Here is a 21154-nt window from a genome sequence, read left to right on the forward strand (position 1 = left end):
TCTGCTACTGCACCTTTCACACACGGAATAGTGGTTAGAGCACTTGCTTTTCTGGGACCAGAGTTTGATTTCAGCTTAAGGCCAGCAATGTAAAATGAGCTTGAACAGGATTAATCCAGCTCCTTCTAGATGAATTTACATCCTTCTTTTCTAGAACACCAAATTAGGTGTTCATCACATTACTTGCATGATTCTTCTTTAGAAGTTGCTGGCAGAGGAAAAGAAAGCATTTGACAGTTCAGCTATAGATGTTTGCTAGGTCACTTACATGGCTTCTGTACAGCATGCAGGACTCGATAAAAATACTACGCTAAGAGTTCATTAATTACATAGCAACTTTATAAACATCATGAACTGATTAATATTCCTTTGAGTCTCTGTGAGAATTTTACATTTTTTCCCTAGAAGAGCTTTACAATCTTCACATTTATAAAACTAAATGATAATAATATATATTTAAAAAGAAAAAAAAAAAATCACACTGAAAACAGAAAGTAATTTGATTTTTAATTGTCTTCCAGGATCTCCAGTTTTCAAGTGCAGCATTCTTGCAACACATCGCAAGAGATTTCGGATTCAAAGCCAGCTCTGCCTGGATCCCCGTGCTTCCTACTGAACAGAACTGTGGACTTCGGAAGGCTGCCTGCGACCTTCACTATGCCAGCTGCTTCGCTGTGAGCCCAACTCTTCTGGCAACCCCGAGAACCCCAGTTTCAGACAGGCCTCTCCCTGTGGCCACGCTCTGCACTGGAGGAGTTCACTCCTTCTTCCATCTGCTTGGGTCTGCAGCCGAGTTCAAAAAGCTTGACTGTCCATCATAGGGAGGCAGGGGGGTGTTGGCTTTTTTTTTGGACTGTATTCAAGTTTGTCCCAAGAAATTTCATAGCTGTATCTTGAGTTCTGCCCAGCATTTCTGATTAGATTGTTTACTCATAAAACATCAATAATTAATAAGCAGCAAAATATACCTGTACAACACACAGGACTGCAACACAATAGTGCTCCTATTAAGTTGTTCATTTGACAGACTTGTCACTGTGAAATCTTGAAATAAAGCAAAACTTAAACATACTAAAATATAAAAAAAAAAAGGAATTTCCTTGATTTACAAAGTGCAGCATGTTTAATGTTTGCTTCATGGCTTTCATTTTCTAACAGTAAAATGGTAAAATGATCCAGTAATACATTCTATTTCACGGTCACTGTGACCCTGAAAAGACAACTGTGACAAATTACGTCAAAGTTATTCTAAGGTGACACCTGACATTGTTCATATTTTTTTAAATGTCACTGAGCAAATTCAGAAAATGTTTTTAAAACCCAACAACCTGAAGCCCACCTAGAAGATCCTATTCCTACCATAAGCTCTTACTCCTACTACTTATACATAAGAATCACTTATATTTCTGTAATCACATAAAGTTACACTGAACATCTTTCAGATAAAGGTGAGGAATTCAACATTAATACTGTGCGGAAACAGAAAGCAAGAGGCAAAAAATAACGGTTAACACCCTAGTACAGAGATCATTTATCTTTTATTACAATGACAGGATTCTTGAAAACAGAACAAATACCAATTCAGGGTCATTATCCCTCAGAAAAGAGACATGCCAGTCCAGAATCTCTAATCTCGTCCTTTCCCAACAGGATGCATCTTACTGCTGCATAAAATTCAGTGCTTAGAGGTCAGAGTCAATGTAGAGGATACTCTGAAGATTTGTGGAAGCATATTACTCAGTTGGTAAAACATTTCCTCAGAAATTGTCTAGGGGAAAAAAAAAACAAAACAAAACAAAAAACAACAAAACCACCAAACAAAAAAACCCGACCAGTAAGCTTTGGCTTTTTGCTGTAGATCGGAAGAATTAAGCCCCTCTCAACTTTGTTTCTTGACATTTAAGAGAATTGCTGTTTTTCAGAAGACCACAAATATTATTTTCAAACTATATAATTCTCTTTAATTCAATCAAAAGAAGACGACTGACCAAAAAATTAGTTTGTATATTTATGTGACATATCTGTTTCCAGTGGATTTCCTATTCCAGTAATTGATTATTTCTGCCTAGCATAAGCAGGACAGCGCTGTTTGTTATCTACAGGTCTGCTGCTCTCTCAGTTCCAGGATTAGATTCAACTTCACTACTTAGTTTATTCTTGGCTTCCTCCTGACTGAAAATACACTAATTATATTATATTACACTGACTATATTATATATTACTTCCAGTACTGCTTTTTAGAACAAATAAAACTTAGTGATGGCCACCTTTGGAAAACTTCCCATTTCTGAAGATCATCTAGAACTCCAGATTAAATAATTTCAGAATTTTAATTACAATTAGCTTCAAATACCTAGAGTCATTAATGACTTTGTGGAAGCATGACTGAACTCTGTGCATTGTAACTTTCCAAGTTGTTAGACAATATGACTAATAAATGCCTCAACTTACATAATGCAAGGTTATGTCCAACCCTTTAGAGTAAATAATAGCAAAAAAGTACCCTTCAAAGGTGAAGTATTCACCATTTGTAATGGTGAACTTCCCAGTTTGAAATTTGAGCATCCTCAGAAAATACTACAGGATATCCAAAAATACAAACCCCTCTTATTCCTGTTTCATAGGCAAGGGACCAAACCCACAGTGATTAATTTAAGATCACGGAAAAAGAGCAGGGCATAGCAAAGAAATCAAAACTAGGTCTGTTGACATTTAACTTCTTGTTCCAACAGTCTCCTAGGTTGGTATGAACTTGGTTTAACCTACCTGGGGTACCAAGAATTGTACAGTCCGAGAAATTCCTCCATCCCATGAGGCCATTTCCATCATGAAACCTAAAAAACAGCATTCACACTACATGCTTTACCTATGCAATCTTCCCCATCAATTACACCATTATCAAGCAGTGAGGGAATTTTCACATACAATTAGGATTTTAACTGCCTTTACTAGGGATGTCATTATTTGCATTTAAATCAGACTTGGCCAATCTCCTGACTGAAATCTGCTTTAACTGGAAAAATCTGTCTTATGGAGAAAATCAATATATCCTTGAAAAGGAGAATAACCAGTCCTGCTGTACAGCACAGTGCTAGCTAGCAGAAGTGAGAGGTTTCTCCAAATATGTGTTACGAGTTCTTTCAATGGCTTGCTTTCATTGAGAAATAGCTCTTTCCTTTAGCTCTGCTGTGACCACATTCACGTGAATGAGTACAAGCCCGTTGCCAAAAGCACACTGACAATCTGGCAGCAACAGAAACTACCTGGACTTACTTACATAGTGAAGGTTCAGCACTCCTTTATTGCTCAAGTTATGGCATGGCATTTTTATGCTAGCATTTCCTTATAAATGAACTACAAGGTCCACAGGAACACACTAGTGGCAAATAAAGATACTAAGAAAAATACTTGTTTAATGAAAGTGTCTGTCGTGAATGATATGCCATTGTGAAGTACTAAAGGTCACAATAGGAAGAAGTTCTGCAAGTAGGTGGTAGAAAGAACATTAACACTACTAACATTTTAAATACTCTAAATGACTGGTTCAAGTATTTAAGTGCAGCACACAAGAATGCAGTAAGTAATAACACCACTTGGAAAGACAGAAAACCAAGCTGAGTCATGAGGCCTTTCCAGCAAAGAGATGAGTTAGAGTATAAACTAGTCTTGGAATAATGTGGGGAGCCATTGTTTGGGGCAAAGTACAAAGCACACTGGAAATTATACTGTAGAGAACCACCAGCTCTTGTCCTCCTTCAGAGATTGCTCAAAGCAACAGTAAGCACTTTTTCTTCTACTGTCCATGTTTAAATTTTAAAGATGCTTTAAAAACATTTTTCGTCTCCATTCTAAGTGTCTGAGACTATTTCCTGGTATGCCAGTTAATGATTTTAAAAAGAAAATATATACACGTATGTTTTAAAAAACAATAAATTATTGAAAAACACTTTTTTTTTTTAAATACACAGCCTGAGTTAAGGCTGGATGTCACCAAATGCAACACAAAAAAAACCCAGCTGAAGCATCCACTAACATACCTTTGATGCACTTGAACACAAGCTCTGCCCTCTTCAAGCACCATGGAATGGTCATTTCCTAAAAATTAGTAAATGAAAAGCCTCAATGCCCAACCAATCTAACTAACAAGAGTAGCAGGGAAGTTATTAAAAATCATACACTTTTGCCATAGAGAAACATTTTCCCATTCAAGCAGTATTACAGGCCATGAAGATGGATTCAGTTTTCCAGAGTATTCTAGGCAGGTGGTATATAGGTGACCACAAAAGTACTGCCACTGCTTATTGATAGGCAAGCCCAGTATCAGAACAATCTATACATTTTTTTAAACCGAGATCTTGAATAAAAATATTGCAAATAATCCTATTAGTGTAATTGGAAATGGGTCTATTTAATTCCCCCATGGAGCTTCAGAAAAATCTATAATATCCAACAGATAACTGTCAGATTCGTGCTTCAGCTAGCCAAAGATACGCTCTTGACCACAGCTTAACAGCAGTAACTGATGATTCCTGGCTACTCTTCATGAATGTGGTAATGGTTTATTGGCATACCCACCACTGTCAGTAAACACCTTCCCTCTAATACTGGAACTGGAAGAAGCCCTTCTCGCCTACAGATGTATTTATGTTAAGAATTAAAACAAACAAAATCCACCTTCATCTGATGGGAGAGTTTCATATATAAACAGACAGCAAATTCTTACTTAAATACCAAGATGGGATATGAAAACCACACTGGTTTAAGATATCTTAAGATATGGCTACAAGCACTGGTCTAAATAATTTAAGTACCTGTTTAAATGCTTTAGTACCTTAAACATTCTTTGGCTGCATGCTACAAAGTGAATTATATCAAGATGAACATGCCTAGTCAGAGACAGAATGTCACTGTAAAAACTTCTCAAAATGAAAATAGTACCTATTTGTTCTGATGTACTCTTCAACATCAAAATGAGCACTTTCTAGCCTGAATATAGGAATAAATACATGGAAGCAAATTTGTCATTCTCTGTACATTTTCCAATTTAAGCTTTACATAATTTCCTATTCAGTAAAGCCAGCTTTTATTTTGCAATGTCAAACACTGTGCAATCTGCCATTTTCAAAGAGCTTAATTTCAGGATTAAAAAAGTTATTTGAGAAGCAAGGTTATCTAAGAATGCCCGTATACTGAACTAGTATACTGAACATGGCAGCATTAAACAACTACTGAAAGTCGAAGTTCCTACTTAGATGGGAGTATTTCCTGCCATCTCCAAAATACATAATATGTTAAAAACAGCATAAGATAGAAATATCTCTTCTGAAAACTTTCTTTCATGATGTAAGTCACTGCATCAATAGATGCTGCTTTCAGGGTATACAACACATTAATCAGACAGAACAAAGCTGGGCAACTTTTTTTTTCCCCCTAAGCTTTCTGGAAGAAACACTTGGTCTTTGGTATAATTCATCTGCCTCTGTGTGCTTTCTGTCAAAAGTAACATAAGTGTTTATTGTTGGTTTTGATCACTGTTTTGGCTTAGGTAAAAACCAACTGTCTAAAAAGAAGGGTCCTGTTGCTCTGAAGGCAAGTCAGGAGTACTTTGTGTAATCAATAAGGTGAACTAAGCCTTAAAAGGCTTATCGAAACAGCAGGATATGACAATATTCCTTGGACTATTTCAGAGGAACATATATGTTAAATCTTGTGGGCACTCAGGGAAATAACAGGTTGAATCCAGAATGTCACTCTGTGCAAGCCACAGAACTGAAAATGACGCAGTAGCAATTCAATTCTAATCCACCTTTAAAAAGTTAAGTTCTCACTATTTTGCCATGATATCAAGATTTTTTCCTATATGCAAACTAAGTAACAGTTGTGGAAATGATGAAGGATTGATTAAGTACCAATTCAAAATACAGTGCAGGGGATAGGAAAAAAAAAGCAGCAAACACCATCTCCTAGAGTGAGGTTTGGTGAATAGCATTCAAGAAAGTAAAAAAATACCTGGAACTTCTGATTTTGTTCATTAGCAGAGATACCACCTCACTCCTTTTTAGGATGCAATGATTTGTTGTCAAATTAAGATTTATTCTACTTATTAAAAAAGCAGCCAACTTCATTGATTAGAAAGATATGCTGCAAACCTTTTTATTCAAACAAATTTGTGAGAGACTACATGGGGCTGCTGCTTTTATGAAGTTAAGGGTTTATGCCTTTGCAGAACAATGTCATAACCCAGTAGTGAAAACACTGAAGTCCATATATGTCTTGTGGGAAAAAGACTCCAAACCAAATTTCAATGGTTAATTTTAGTAAGTTAAAAATTAGTAGGATGTTTACTCTAAGTACATCTATGCAAATTCTGAACACTGTATGAGCAGCTATACATATAAGGCAGGAAACTCAGATGAGAGATATCTGAGATTAATACAGCCATCAATAACCACTCTATATACATAAACCATGTTCATAAACATTTGTTACACAGCTTACACTCCCTCCATCTCTACTTTTTTTCAAAACATTTTTGTCCTAACTTCTGGTAACAGTCAGGTGCCCGAGATCCCCGAAGAATCACATTTTTCTCAGTGTTGCTGTGTGGACAACAGCAATGGCTCCTATGTTGAAGCTACCAAGGAAGTATGCCAGCTCTAGCATTTTTTAGCAACACCATGCTATTACAGCCATTTCATTCCCCAGTTTATGTATCAGTTTATATTACATCCAGAACAGTGATCAGACAGTAATGCTTCAGTTGCCCTGAATTTGAACTTGTCTGCTTTTGCCTTTCCCAAGAATCAGACACAATTTCTTTCCTTTGTTTAATTTCATGATCAGAACAGAGAAATCTGTTTTCTTGTTCTTGTCAGAAGAAAAACTAAGGAAAACAGAATTCCCGATTTTTTTAATAGAAAAAAAAATTAGCTTTACATGAAAGTCTAGTAATAATGAAATGTAATGTCTTCATTGAGATTGATACACACATTTCTGTGAGGTTATAAACACCACTCTTCCATCCATAAAAGAAGAAAACCTTTAGGAAAAGCACAGAAAAAACTCACGATGAATGCCTGTAACAGTAAAGCATGCAAACATCTCTGCAGCTGTGCTCCTGGTTAACCACTTTACAAAAATGTTTTTATGTAGGTGGTAAACACAGATTCAAAACTGGGGCTGCTGAAGGCACCAAGTTCAGGTTAACTCTCAGAAATCTGTTATTATTCACTTTTCCGGCAACAACAAGTTACATATTCATGTGTTCCAAATGAGGTCAGCCAGCTGCAAAGCACTGTAATAAGCAATGTTGCTAACGCAATTCATACAATGCAGTTTTGGCTAAACATACACTTATCATACAGGTCACTCTCTGCTTACGCTGCAAAGACTTAAAACTTAATACAAAAGGTAAATTGTTTTACCAGAACCTTTTTAAGAACCCAGCACTAGACAAGAAGATAATTCTTCAGTTTCACCCACCCAGGCAACAAGACACTCTCAAAGCATGTTGAACACTTGGTCTTGTGCTTTATTTCTACTTTGAAATACAGATGTGCAAATGAAAGCTAAATCTAACAAGGTTTAAAGAAGAAATAAAAATAATATAGTCAGATGGCAACTTGATTCATAAAAAGGTCAAGCTGTGAAACACAGTAACTGGGTCCCATGAGTAACCCAGGCTGCTGTCCTGCAAGTTGATTACTTGCATCTGTGCCCCAAAAAAGGTCTTGATACCAGGGAGATGAAAAATTTCAGAAGTAATATCATCTGTTCCTAAAAGTCTACTTTTATGTATGGAAGGATATCCTTTAGAAGCTTCATTATTGGACATTTTAAATTTTTCCATTGCTTGCACTTTCACAATAGACCCTGATCTTGCAAAAGGGGGACACTTCTACACTGTGTTCCAATCCATTTCTGTTATAAAAAAAGTCACTGCTAAAGGTAATCCACTGGTTAGCCTTTATCTTGCTATTAAGTCAGGCACTTTCAAAGAAGTAAGTTTCAATGCTGCCTTTCCAAGTGAAAAATCAAAGGGTTATTTAGAAAAAAACAACAGACTATAATTACCCATGCAAGCGTATGAGTAATGGCAGCATTATCTTATTTTCCTCATTTCTTAAAATTTATAGACTTTTCACCTCCTAAGAAGGAGAGGCGTGAAGCTGTAACTGCCTGTCCGCTGCTTCCCTCCTTGCCTTACCACCTCCTTTTCTTCTCTGCTACAATCTTGTGAGCCAGATGCGACAGAGGACAGAGGTCAATGGCATTAAATTACTATGCAGTGTGAAAAGTTACAGTTGAGTAAGAGACAAGCTCTACATTAGTGTCCCACTGAAGAAGAGAATGCAAAAGCTCTGCACAATAAGTAAGCACATTTGTAACAGCAAAGAGCCTCAGCAATATGCTGCTTCTTGCCCAGCTGGTATTTGGGTGACTTAGAGAGGAAACAGGGACAGAAATTAAGGATGCAAGTGATTAAGCAGTGAAGAAGGAGACAGTTCAGAGCAAAGGTGAAATTTGGTTGCTGCTGTGTAGGGCTGAGGTGATAAAGAGTGGTGTTTAGGGATACAGAACTCTAAGCCAAGCTTTGCTAGTTCTGCTGCTCATAAAAAAAAAAAAAATCTTAGTTTTAAGGTTTTCTAACTAGCAACAATTAAAACTGGGAATCTGGTATCACTATTGCATCAGCAACTCTGAAGATATAGTTTCTCAGCAAGAGCTGTTGCCAGAAGACTTCCAGGCACGTAGTCCCATCTTTCATCAATACTTGTGCAACTGTGCAATGAGCTGGATCACGGAAGTGCAGTTTCCAAATGAGGGGTGGGAATAAAATCACACAAAGTGATTCAGCTAGCTGAAATGCTTTGAACCGGTTCAGTTTCTTCATTTGGGTCACCATATGAGTGACCAGCACAACGATGTGGCAGGAGCCAGTGACTGGGATGAACTGTCCTATTTGGCTTAAACCAGCATGAAACATACCCTCTGCAAAAATCACTTTTTGTTGTATCCTAGAAAATAAACCAAATTTTTACATTTACTTACTTCTGACATATCGTGCACCAACAGGAGAGGAATACTAATGGTAGTAATGTCGTGTGTGCAGCAAACTTTGAGAATGTTTCTGAGTCCCATGATTGCAGGATCCCGAGCAGTAATGTTACCAGACCTTACATTATCATCCACACAGAGGTGAAAAGCAACATGAATTTCAGAAAGATTTGAATGGCGTGTGATGTAGAATTCTCCTACAGAAGAATATAAAACAAGAAGGCAAGATATCACTGTAGTGATCCGTACTGAAATACAATTGTTACATAACATGAGGATAGGGTCAGTTAAGACAAAAGGCAAATACAAATATACAACAGAGATCAGAACACATACATAAAAGAGATTAAAAAAAAGCTAGAAACCAACTGATCTAAAATCTCTTGGAATATCATTGTTTTACATTCATCCTACACTCACTTCCCTGGTTTGATGTGTTTCAGTGGCATCACGGACACCTGGTGTAATAAGACGTAACAGTGCCAGTACAAGCGGATATGATCTATATATAGCACGAAACAGAAAAACACAGAGGAGGTGTAATACTCAAAATATATAATGTAAGCACTGAACTGCAGACAGATGTGGGAGGCGGAAACACCCAAAATGGATGGGTTAAAATAAAGGATGCAAAAAGTCTGTGGAAAAAGATAGCGGATTACATTACAACTGAGATATGTACTTTAATACAAACGTATCAATGATTATTAGGATTTAAAATAACTCATAGCAATGGGAACATTAGTTACAAAAACATTGTTTACAAAAAGTTACCAAGACATCTTGTTGGGGGTATTTTTAGACTTGGTATTCTTTTATCATTGGTAGAGAAAGAATATGGGTCAGTGAAATGTAGGTGTCTCTATCTTACCTTTCCACTGGAGATCAAAAGTCTATACTAGGGTCAACAGAAAAGCAGGTATGCAATACCCCTACTGTTTTGGTCAACAGATAAACATCTTTCTGCAAACCTATTCTCACTGGTCATTTTATTTAAGATACTACCCTTTGTAGTGGGACAGCTGAAGAACAGGTATGTTCTCCTTTCTGATGTCTGCTAAGGAGGTAGTAATCCCAGCAATGACCATCTAAGAGTAATAATACAAAAGCCACTGCAGCAAGATTCACCTGCTAAGGACCCAGGTTGATTTATACTCCAGTTATACTAACAAGACCTAAGACAGTCATGAAAGCAATTTTAAGAAGCCCTGTTATTCAACCATGTGTTGTATGTATTTAACTCCTCCCTCCTTGAACTGTGTATACATCTCCGAATTCCACAGCAGCTTTCCTTACTAAAAATCACAATATATACAGAAGGTATTTCCTCTTTGAGATGAATGGATCTGTACATTCTTAGGAGTTAAAAAAATACATTCTAAAATGCTTTGTTGTATCACAACAGTGACATATATACAATTATTTTCAAAAACAAAATTAGTTGCTAGTATTTGAGTTTCACCTTTTCCCAAGATGCTCAGAGATCTTTTTTTCACCCTCAAATTCTGAAAAGAAATTTTAGGCATAGAGAAGTTAAGTGATTTGCCCCAAATCACATGATGCAGTAGCAAAGCTGGGAATAGAAACCAGATGTCCTGACACCCAGTTCTCTGCCTTAGCCACAAGAACATCCTTCTCTTCTGATTGAGGTCAACTCAGGTTTAGTTTATAATTTATGTTCTGACTTTAGAGCTAAAAATGGGCATCTATAAAAGACAATTTGCTTTAAGAAAAGGGGGAAAATGCAACAGAACTCACCCGGCAAAATATTTGACTGGTTTCGTTCACTATTCTTCAATTTATCTTCATTTCCACTACTTCTGTTTTCTGTGTATAAATACATAGCACAAATATTAAACATATCATCTACTAATTATGCTTTCGCATGAAAGTTTGATGTACTGAGATGATACCTGACTTGAATTTTTACCATAAAGGCCCCAAAAAGCAGGGGGATGGTGTTTTCGCTGTCTTTTCAATAGACACGGAACTGAACTCTATCTCAAATCATTAGCTTTCTTACTTAATCATCCTATGATATCTCTTCATTTGGACAAAAGAAAACACAGTATTCTCAGACATAATACTAAACTTTACAAATTGCCCCCACAACTACATAGTACCTTGCTATTGCTTTCTAAATAATGTAACTGTTAAAAAAAAAATTGTTCCTAGTATTATATGAAAAATTTTAAAGATATTTACATAAATCATCAGTATAAAAACACCCTCTGTATTTTCCTCAAGACCGCAGCAATATGCAGGTTCCTAAGAAAACTTGTTTCTCTATGTACACTTATGAATCTAGTTGTGTTACTGATATATTTAAATCACAGAAGTAGTTCTCTGCGAAACAAAGTTTCACAACGTACAAGTGCTGCCTTAACACCATGTGGTCAGAAAATTTCACAGCCATTTGTAAATATAACTGCAAAGTAAACCATTCACAAGGATTTAGTCAGCACTAAAAAGTATACACATTTAGGCAATTTGTTATTAAATTTTCAGCGTTCACTTTTAAGGAAGCGAAAAAGCTGTAACTCCTCTTCTGCAATTTTTAAAGCTTTACATTTAAATAGAAATAAAAATAGTAAAGTCAGATAAAGCCTGTGTTGCTACAGGCAGTTTAAACAGTTTAAACTGGAAAGCACAATGGCCCTATGCACTTCCAATGCTGTTGAAGTGTGATCAGAACCTAAGGACTTACACTTTTTTTTGGGGGGGTAAGGTATGTCTGTTATGGCAGCAAAGACATCATGTGAACATGCTGTCCGTGAAGAGAGAATTTCATGCAGACTTCTCAGAGTTTATCAATAAACTCAAACATTCAATTTTATAGATGAGGTAATTCAAGAAGAGTGAAATCAACTTGCCCATAACCATAAACATTCAGCTGACCACTATTCTATTTCAAGGAAAAGTAATTTTGGTTGTCACTGACCATGATGTCTTTTCGACTTACTGCTACGCTGTGCTCTGGCCTTAAGTACAACCTTCTGGACAATTTCAAGCTGTTCTTGAATTCCAGGAAAATGGAAATCCGTGCATTCTTGGCAAACAGTTGCAAAATCTAGGGAAAAAATAAGATTAAAATCCACCTCGTAAGGCTGTGCTTAGTAACCTTACATAATTCTGCTCTACTGCTCAAGCAAGGACAGTTACAAAGGCAACCCCCTCAAAACAAAACAAAACAAAACCAACCCAAAACAGACAAAGCCCTGCCGTACTCCTCTTTTAATTCTAAAAAATTTCTGGCAGAGACAAAACATTTTTTGAAAGAAATTAATTGCTTGGGGGGAAAAAACCCCCACCAAACCCTTGAGTGTTGTTGTTCTTCAAACAAAACCACCCAGACAAAAAACAAACCCCAAAATAACAGCAATAATACATGTGCATTAAATGCAATTGCTCTTTGAAAATAATGTCTTATTACTAAGTCCTTTATCTGTGATATTTCAAACATACATAATAGATACTTCCAACAGCAACAACAGCATTCCTGTTTGTTTTGAAAAGTGAGAGCTATTAATCAAATTCATAAACAGTATATTTGGAAAGCTGTAATTACAGTTCTTCCCCTTTAGATCTCAAAACATAGATCTGAAAGCTAAAGAAAAGTATCATCAGCTGAAAAAGACCAGCAAGTTCCTTTTCCTGATAAGCAAGTATTATGTCAGACTTGGAAATATTGCACTGATAATTAGGATCATAACATACTGCCTCTCTGACTGGTGTTCTAAGCTTCTTACTCTAATGTCCAGACATCTCTCCAAGTAAGTCAATGGGAGCCAAAACAAGCTGTTAGCAAGGAGCTGGACTATACTAAGCAATTGCTACTTGCTTCCCGTTTTGAGGTACCTGCTCTAATGCTCCTTAAAGTTCTTAATGTACTCTGATTGACTATCCTGGGAGCATCGTATACTCCTGTGAACAGGCTGTGATAGGAATAGTCACAGTAGAGAGAAAGGTCTTAATCTATTTTATCTTTTTACATGAATTCTCCATCATAAAATCTATTTTCAAAAGGTTTTATTAAATTCTGGTGTCCAAAGCCAAAGGAGGAAGAAGGTCATATTCCAAAAGATTGCGTCTTCTGTGTCTATCAAGATAAAATAAGGTCACAAGACACTCTATTTGAAAGAAGCAAATGAAAAATCTCTTGTATTTAAATTAAAATTAACTTTAATTTTAGTTTATCATTTCTCTAAGTGTGCTACACCTACTCAAAACCTCAGTCACTGTAGCCCTACAAATTCCTAATATAAGACACCAGAGCTAGGCAGTGCATAGATATAAAGTATATAAAGAAACTATTCACCTAGCTTAGAAAAAAAAGTCTGAAAGAAATTAGCATGTTGAAAGTTCACACACAAGTACAACTTTCTGTTTGAGGCTGTTTTCTAGAGATGTGTCCAAATCCGATTTCAAAGGTATATTTTGCTAGTTGCTGTTTACACATTTTAAGAAACACAGAAAAACATTGCAGTCATGGTTTTTAGTCCTGCAAATACCTCACATCCTGATTTTGAGATAAATTGAACTATTTTTGGGTAACAGATTTACCAAAGACGCAACATCAAAATGTTTGCCAGACACAACAGAAGTAACAAAATACACTAAATGAAGCACATTCTTAAGCTTCCTCCAGATACAGCTAAGCAAATAAGGTCAACCAAGTAAGTTGCAGGACTCTGCACCACTGCTTAGTGCTTGCTGAGTGATTGGTGTTCTCAAAACAATGCAAAATGCTTGGATAAATAGCATGCTCACAAGAAGCTGATCTACTCCAACTACCTTTGAAAATCCAATAGAGGTTTGAGGGAGCTTCTAGTCCATCACAAAATAAAAGCTCTTAGGTTTGTATTTTTTCCCAGCTTTAAAACAGAAGCAGAAAATTGTTTCTGCACTTTTGTAACCAAGAAACTTAGACTGCACAAGCCACGACCTCTAAACAGCACATGCTTCTTACCTTTATCATGTAAAGGTCTTCTATATAGCAATTTTATGAACCTTTGAACCCGCTAGCATATTTATTTCTTAAAGATCCTTTTAGGAAGAAGAATTGGTTCTGGCTAGTGCTCTTGCAACAAACAGCTTTAATAGTTTAAGAGCAAAGTGTCCTCTCAAAGGTGTTTATTACTGCTCTTCTGCCAGAAGTTACCACTGTCACCACAGAGTGGATTTAAAGAAATGTGCCCAAACCTCAGTTGCCGCCTGTAGTGGTTTGGGGTCTCAGTACAACCAGATGTTCACCCGTACTTTAAAGTAATACATCCAACTAGGTCAGAGGAGCTGAGACATGAGTCACATTCATTTTTGCAAGGTTTTTAAAAAGAATGGTGGTGCAGATAGCTGTGGAACAGTTAAGTTTGCTAAAGTCCCTTCGGAACTCAAAGAAATCAAAATTTATTGAGGGTAGTATTTTAAAGACTGTGATACAGTCCCTTATTTTCCCTTCTACAGTAGCTGCAAGATGTTACTGGTGGCTAGAAGATGCAATTTTGTGTTTAATGGTATTCCTTAAATGTCCATCTCCTCTTATCACTTAAGATTTAGCATAAAAACAAATCTTCTCTATTTGTTATTAATTTAAATATTTAAGCAGTAAAAAAAAGTAACTGAAAATGAGTACAAGTATGAAATAATACTGTCAGAATTAAGCAACTTGGAAACAATAGCGCAAATGCAACTTTTACTGGTACACTTCCTTTTCCTTCTTGCTACAAGTCTGATTCCACACTGTTTTATCAACCATCAATTTTTTTTTTTTTTACAGCATGCTAGAATAATGACAAATAATAGTGGCTCCAGACAAAAAGACATTTAAAATATATATAATTTGGTATTAAAGTTCAAGACTGAGGTGGGCAAGTCAATAACGTGGTTCAGAGAAAGCCTCGGTGACCAAAATTGGAAGAGGAACAAACACGTCTCATTGGTTAACCTTGATACAAAACACCTTCATCATAGTGTCCAGTTACTCAAAAGACATGCACTTAAAATGGCTACTAATCAAGCTTTCCAGGGGTAGGCAAGCAATATTCCTACTGTTCATTTTAAATGGAATTTATAGTGCTGCAGATATCTAAAGGACATGGTATTTTTATATATTTACTTATCAATTTAAAATCTTAGCACATTTAATTTTCATCTTTGCAAATAAGTTTCAGTATGCTAATCTGACATTAGAGAGTTAGAAGGCCTTGTAATAAGTCAGTCTAACACAGGGAAATCAACACTGAAGTGTTCACTCTAATATGCTTCTTACTCAAGCACAAAACCTAGGAAAGAAATGAGAGAGATAACAGCACATCAGAGCACAGCTCTGTCCCCCATCCTTATCCATTTCTCTTTTTGCATTTGTTACCCTTTTGCAATGCCATGTCCAAAACATTAGGGTCTCCAGTAAACTTTAATTTTACAGGGAATATTTTTTGTGAGAGAAGACAGTAAGTTTCTAAGTGACATTTGTTTTCACTGACACGAATATACCCCATTGGATTAGATGACCTTAAAAGGTCCCTTCCAACACAGAGATTCTGTGATTCTATGATGAGAGGACTCACCTCTTTTGATGCCGCTATATGAACTGATACGGTTATCTACCAATAAAACCAGGCCACAGAGAGAAGTTGAATAGAGGGACATTGCAGTTTGAAGTCTGTGAAGTTTTACTCCACTTCGATGATTGCGCTTATGTTTACAGAAATCCAGCATATCGGCTCTCAGTAATCTCAAGTTATGCATGGTCTTCAACTGAGCTCCTGTACAGAATATAGAAGATTTTAATACATACAGCAAAAGAGAAAACTCAGGATTTTTATTAAAATGCAAGGGATCAAAGTGCACCCCTTAATTGTTGCGAAAAAGATCTAAGGGAAATTTAAATCAGTCATACTCAAAGAAAGTTCTTAAGCATATATTCAGTTTTACATACGTATCAGCAATTTACAAAACAGGAATAAAAATGCAGTATTTTCACATACTGTCACAAAACAAGGCTTATCTATACCCGAAATGAGCCTTGTTCCCTATTAGAAGGCTATGAATGAAATACTAATACAGGCAAAACAGAAGAAGTCTCTATTCCGCAAACAAAAAGTAAAAAATTTAAGTATCTATTTTTCTGTTTATTGATCATGGGAATTGAATTTAATACCCGCATTGTCTTACCAAACATAAGAAAAGTTAAAATATAATTTTTAACTGCTACATGTTTTGATGTTAGTGTGCTTTTCTACAATAGTGACCTTGCTTGAGTGGATAAAACTTGCTTCTGGAATGCTTTCCATTAAGTATATTTCAGGTAGCTAGATACTGTTTGATACAGTTTATACTGTACTGTACTTCTCTTGCACATGTAAAGAACAAATATAAAACAATTACAAACTGTATATATTATATACATTGACGGTTAAATACAGTAAATAATACATGGCTTAGATACATTCTATTAGCATCTGTTATTATGTTTGCTTTTCATGTCAGTTTACTTACCCAAGTGAATAGTAAAACTTTCTTCTAACAGCCTTTGCTCTTCATAAATTCTTCCATTTCCTTCTACAGATTCTCTCAGCTGACTGGGCTGAACCTTAATTTCATCACTAAAATAATGAGAAACGTACTGGAAAGTGTATCGTAATTTTTGTTCAAGACCAGCAATAATTTGTGAAAGCAATCCAAAGTTTTCTCAGCTACTCTGGAAATCATGAGACTAAATCCATTAGAATGAGCTCTAATCATCTGCAGTTTTACCCTTCTGGCCTGCAATACTGCAGGTGCATACCAGCAAGGAAGAGTAGAATCCACTGTTAGATTTACACTACCTAGCTCATTTGTAAAGCATTCTGAGATTGAGAAACAAAAATAAGAAAGGAATAAAAGGAAAAAGTATTAATTATTCTCAGCCTATTAATAATACCCAAAATCTTATTTCTGAAGTTACTAGATAAAACATTTCTTTTTTCCCCCGCACAAAATGGGAAGTTAAAAAAAAGCCAAATCAAATACTTCACAGTGTTCAAACTAGCAGGAAATATTTCAGATATCAGTTTTTTTTTTTTTCCTAAATTCAACTGTCTCATAGTAAGTGAAAAGCCAAACAACACCTATTAAAAAAATTGTTATACTGTTATCATTTATTAAGCTACAATTATTGTGTAGAACATCCTTAAGTGGTAACAGAAAGCCTTGTGAAATAGTGTTGAAGATAGACATTGTAAATAAAGGCAAAATAGGATGAAACCCCATTCAGTACAAGTTGTAGTTTAGTGCATTAGAACACTTTCTGGTACAGAAAGTTTATAACATTACACTGTTAAGAAACTCATAAAAACACATTTAATTATGATGTTTTATTTGCCTTTGATTTTCTTTGACTACCCTAATTAAATGGCTAATCTGAAATAAAGATTATATAAAAGCAAGTCCTTTGAACAGATGGAAGTAAGCAACACAGAGAAATTAAATACCTGATTAAGCTGTTGTTTGGATTCTTTAGGTCCTGATGAAGCTTTATCACCCATTCCTGATATTCCTGCTTCTGGATAGCAGTAGATTGTTTTAATTCATTGGTCCATTTGTTCTCCAAATCCTAACAAAATAACAGTGATAATCTGAGTGTTCTGGGTTTTCTTCTTATAGACAATTTGCGTGACATATTCTAGTTCACTGAACTTAGTTTACCTGCTGAGACTCAAAATGCTGAGCTGCTAATGAATTTACATCTTGGTCCGTTAGTGATTTCCCTAGCTCTTGCATCACCTTATCCATTTCTGCTCCTTGTCTGAAAGGGAAGCAAACACAGGTTTACAACAAGCAACACTTTCAAAAAACTGGCAGAAAACACCCATTGCTGTCAATCCAGTTGCTGATACAATGATCAGTTGTGTCAGTCAGCTGGTCAATGCTCATCTCAAGCAGAGATACAACTGAACACATAACTGAAAGATACATTATGCAGCACACTTTGTCCATCTGCTCGTTTTGGAGTTGGAATTCATACATTTAAGTCTACCCTCACAGATACTCAAAAGATATTAGAGTATCTCCAGATACTCTAATAAAGCATCATACTATCCTTTTCATTAGAGAAGTTTTTGAAATGGACCTACTCAGTCCCTTGCTTTCCTCCCACCTCAACCACAGTTGGTAAACACCAGAAGTAGGCGAAACACACCTATTTTTAATCGTCAGATGAGCTTCCAGCTCAAACTACATTCAACAAGGGGACCTGGAGTTGAAGGACTGCCCTGCTATCATCAAGGCATCCAATACCTCGTCCCTCCTTAGTCTTCTTAATCCCTGGCTTCACTTAGTCTTTCACATTCAGCCCTGTCTTCAGCATGGAATTGATTGCCCTAGCACAGATTTAGCAATGAATATCCACAAAACAAATTTGAGCCGAGGGTCAGGGATTCCAAGTCAGCTCCTGTGTAAACAGAACACCACCTATGCTCATCTGGGATAGTGTCAGCTGCCACTGACATATGGATTTTCTTGATTATGACAAATAGATATGATAAATTCCACTGGAGTCAATACACAGCTACATCATACCAGAGCTCTACAACACTACTGCTCTTAGGATTAAGTGCTCTTTCTGCTATATGCATACTTGAGAACAGTCAATAAGCACAAAAAAGGTTTGCTAACACATTATTGGCAACATTTATACCCAAACTAGAAATATGTATGGTTCAGTCCAGAAAAAAACTATTTAAAGAGATATGCATTATATAACACGAGCTTAAACACACACAATTCAGGAGGAATACTGCACTTCAGTGCTGAAACAGACCTACAGGAAATATTCTGGCACCTCACACACACCTATAGTATTTAGTATTTATACTATATGTATATTTGTATGTATTCATTTTCCTTAACTGAGTCTCCTTAACCAAAGGAGGGGGGGGGGGGGGGAAGAAAAACCCACATTCTATGTGTCCCCTCTTGTGGACAAAGCAGCCATCTGCAGCTATTCAAGCTTACTCAGAAACTCGGGATCCCACATAGACTTTCCTAAATTTCAAATTCAACAGTTTCTGATTTAACGTTGGTTCAAGTCTTCTGCTCATCCTTTGTTTTCTAGATATCCTAAGCACTTTATGTTGCTATACCACTTACAACATGGATGAAACAATGGAAATACAACCTTATATTACTTTGACAGCCTTAGCATTTATTATTTTCAATGACCGAGGAGAATACAACATAGCTGAGCCTAACAATATAGGTATTATGTGACTTTATATAACAATGTAAGTATTATATGACTTTAAAGAGGGAAACCATGAAACTAAAATAGGGCTTACATGGACAATTACAAGTTGACACAACTTGTCCTATGAGTTGCATACACACAGTGGCATGAACCCCTATTTAATACGAGGCGGGGGGGGGGGGGGGGGGAGGAGGGGAGGAATACCTTTCCCGTAGTTTTTTCAGTTCCACATCTCTTTCACTGATTAATTCTGAGATGCTAACAAAATAATTGTGTTCCAGGTTTAGCAGCATTTCAGAAGCTGGAGAATGTATCAAATCATGATAAACATCTGCAAAATCTTCATCCCAGCTGGTTTCTTCAGGTTTTGCATATTCTAATGTTGTCTAAAAATTATAAGAGATTTTAAAGCATATGGTACCTTAAAGGACATATAAGGATCCTTCATAATGGTGGGGCAAAACCAACTGGGCATGCACAACCTTCAACATACATGAATTACCTTTCCTAATTTGAGCTTTCTGTATTCTGCTTCAGCTTTAATATTTTTTCCCTTCCCATATCCTTTTTCTTGCAAAGCAACTAACAGCAGACGAATATTTTGGAATGTTTCAAAACATTCTTCTATATTCCATGGTAAGCAAATTCAATTCCTCTAAACTTTTCCTCAAAGGCAGCATTTTTTGTCCTTCTTTTTTTTTTTTTCTGCTAGGACTCCTGCAGTTCTTTTACATTCCTCTGTTTTGAGCATCACATGCAAAACTGGATGCATTACTCCAGCCAAAGCCTCATCATTGCTAAATAATGTAAAATAGTCACGAGAACTTAGAAAATGAGCTGAAGTGTCTCTTCCAACTATACACTTTCTCTTTGGAATCTTCATTGCTATTTTTGAGATTTAGGATAGGAGTACCACTTTACTAATCTCTTGCTTTGATTCTAATGCACTATAACCTTTATGTCTATTTTTGTTTCACTAGCTACTTGCCTCTCAATTTTGTATGTTTTAACGCTACTAAATTCAGAAAAAACCTGACTGAGAACTTGTAGGATGACCACTTAATGATCACTTTCAGATAAATAGAAAAAATTCTAAGAATTGATCAGTAAAAGTGAATTTCAGTGTAATTTTGCATCTTCACAGATGTGATTCTGTCTGTACATGCACACACACTCCCACAAAGCAAGTCCTGAATATTAACTTTTCAGTCTTAATCTTACCTCTTTATAAGCTTTAGCCCAAGTATCTGCCAGCTGGTTTATGTCTACTTTTCCTGATTTCACTGCTTCCAGAGCCATTTCAGCTTCTCTATCATAATCTTTTATAGTTTCGTCTTCTATGAACTTATTAAGAGACTGCTTCAGGTCTATTATAACAAGAAGAAAATGGTCCATCAACAAAACATGTCAGTGGAAATATCAGTAATCATCTATGAAACATGCAAATAAAGTTCTACTGAAAACCTTTTACTTGGGCATCTTACTTGCTAGCACTGACAGTAATTTTCTTTAATGTTTTGCTGTTTTAAAAACAATTTTTTTTAAGACTGTTCTAGAAAATACCCTTCTTGCAGTTTCTTAAAGCAGGCTGTAAGACACTTATGGACATGGATATATGATACTAATTTAAGAAATCAATTCTTACCATTTTCTACAAAGCATGGCAGATTGTGCAGAAGCATTAGACGTCCATGCAAATGACTAATATTCTCTTGCACAGGGAATTTGAGAGGCACAGTAAGCACCAAATGTTGATTTCCAGCATTGAATTTGTACACATAGTCTCTCTCCTTAGTGCAGGTCTTTCCTTTATTAGGCTTCATCTTCTTGAGTTTATTGCCTGCATTAGCAATGAAAATAACATGAGGTACA

General features: G+C 36.1%; 1 protein-coding gene across 2 annotated transcripts; it reads right to left on the reverse strand.

The window, feature by feature from the left end:
• Positions 1-413: 413 nt before the first annotated feature.
• On the reverse strand, positions 414-21105 carry FERRY3 (FERRY endosomal RAB5 effector complex subunit 3; the record flags this gene model as incomplete). Of its 2 annotated transcripts, XM_081999899.1 has the most annotated exons (13): positions 414-1768; positions 2767-2834; positions 4038-4095; positions 9052-9254; positions 10816-10884; positions 11999-12127; positions 15624-15821; positions 16555-16661; positions 17529-17650; positions 17743-17842; positions 19487-19668; positions 20504-20649; positions 20928-21105. In XM_081999899.1, 13 exons carry the CDS (start codon positions 21103-21105, stop codon positions 1676-1678), a joined length of 1653 nt encoding a protein of 550 aa, XP_081856025.1. In that variant the 3' UTR covers positions 414-1675. The 2 variants fall into 2 exon arrangements, with proteins under 2 accessions (XP_081856025.1, XP_081856026.1); XM_081999900.1 differs by lacking the exons at positions 11999-12127; positions 19487-19668; positions 20504-20649; positions 20928-21105 and having other exon boundaries at positions 17743-17829.
• Positions 21106-21154: the final 49 nt, after the last annotated feature.

This window comes from Phaethon aethereus (genome assembly GCF_964289735.1).
Source record: "Phaethon aethereus genome assembly, chromosome: 1".
Classification (NCBI taxonomy): Eukaryota; Metazoa; Chordata; class Aves; order Phaethontiformes; family Phaethontidae; genus Phaethon; species Phaethon aethereus.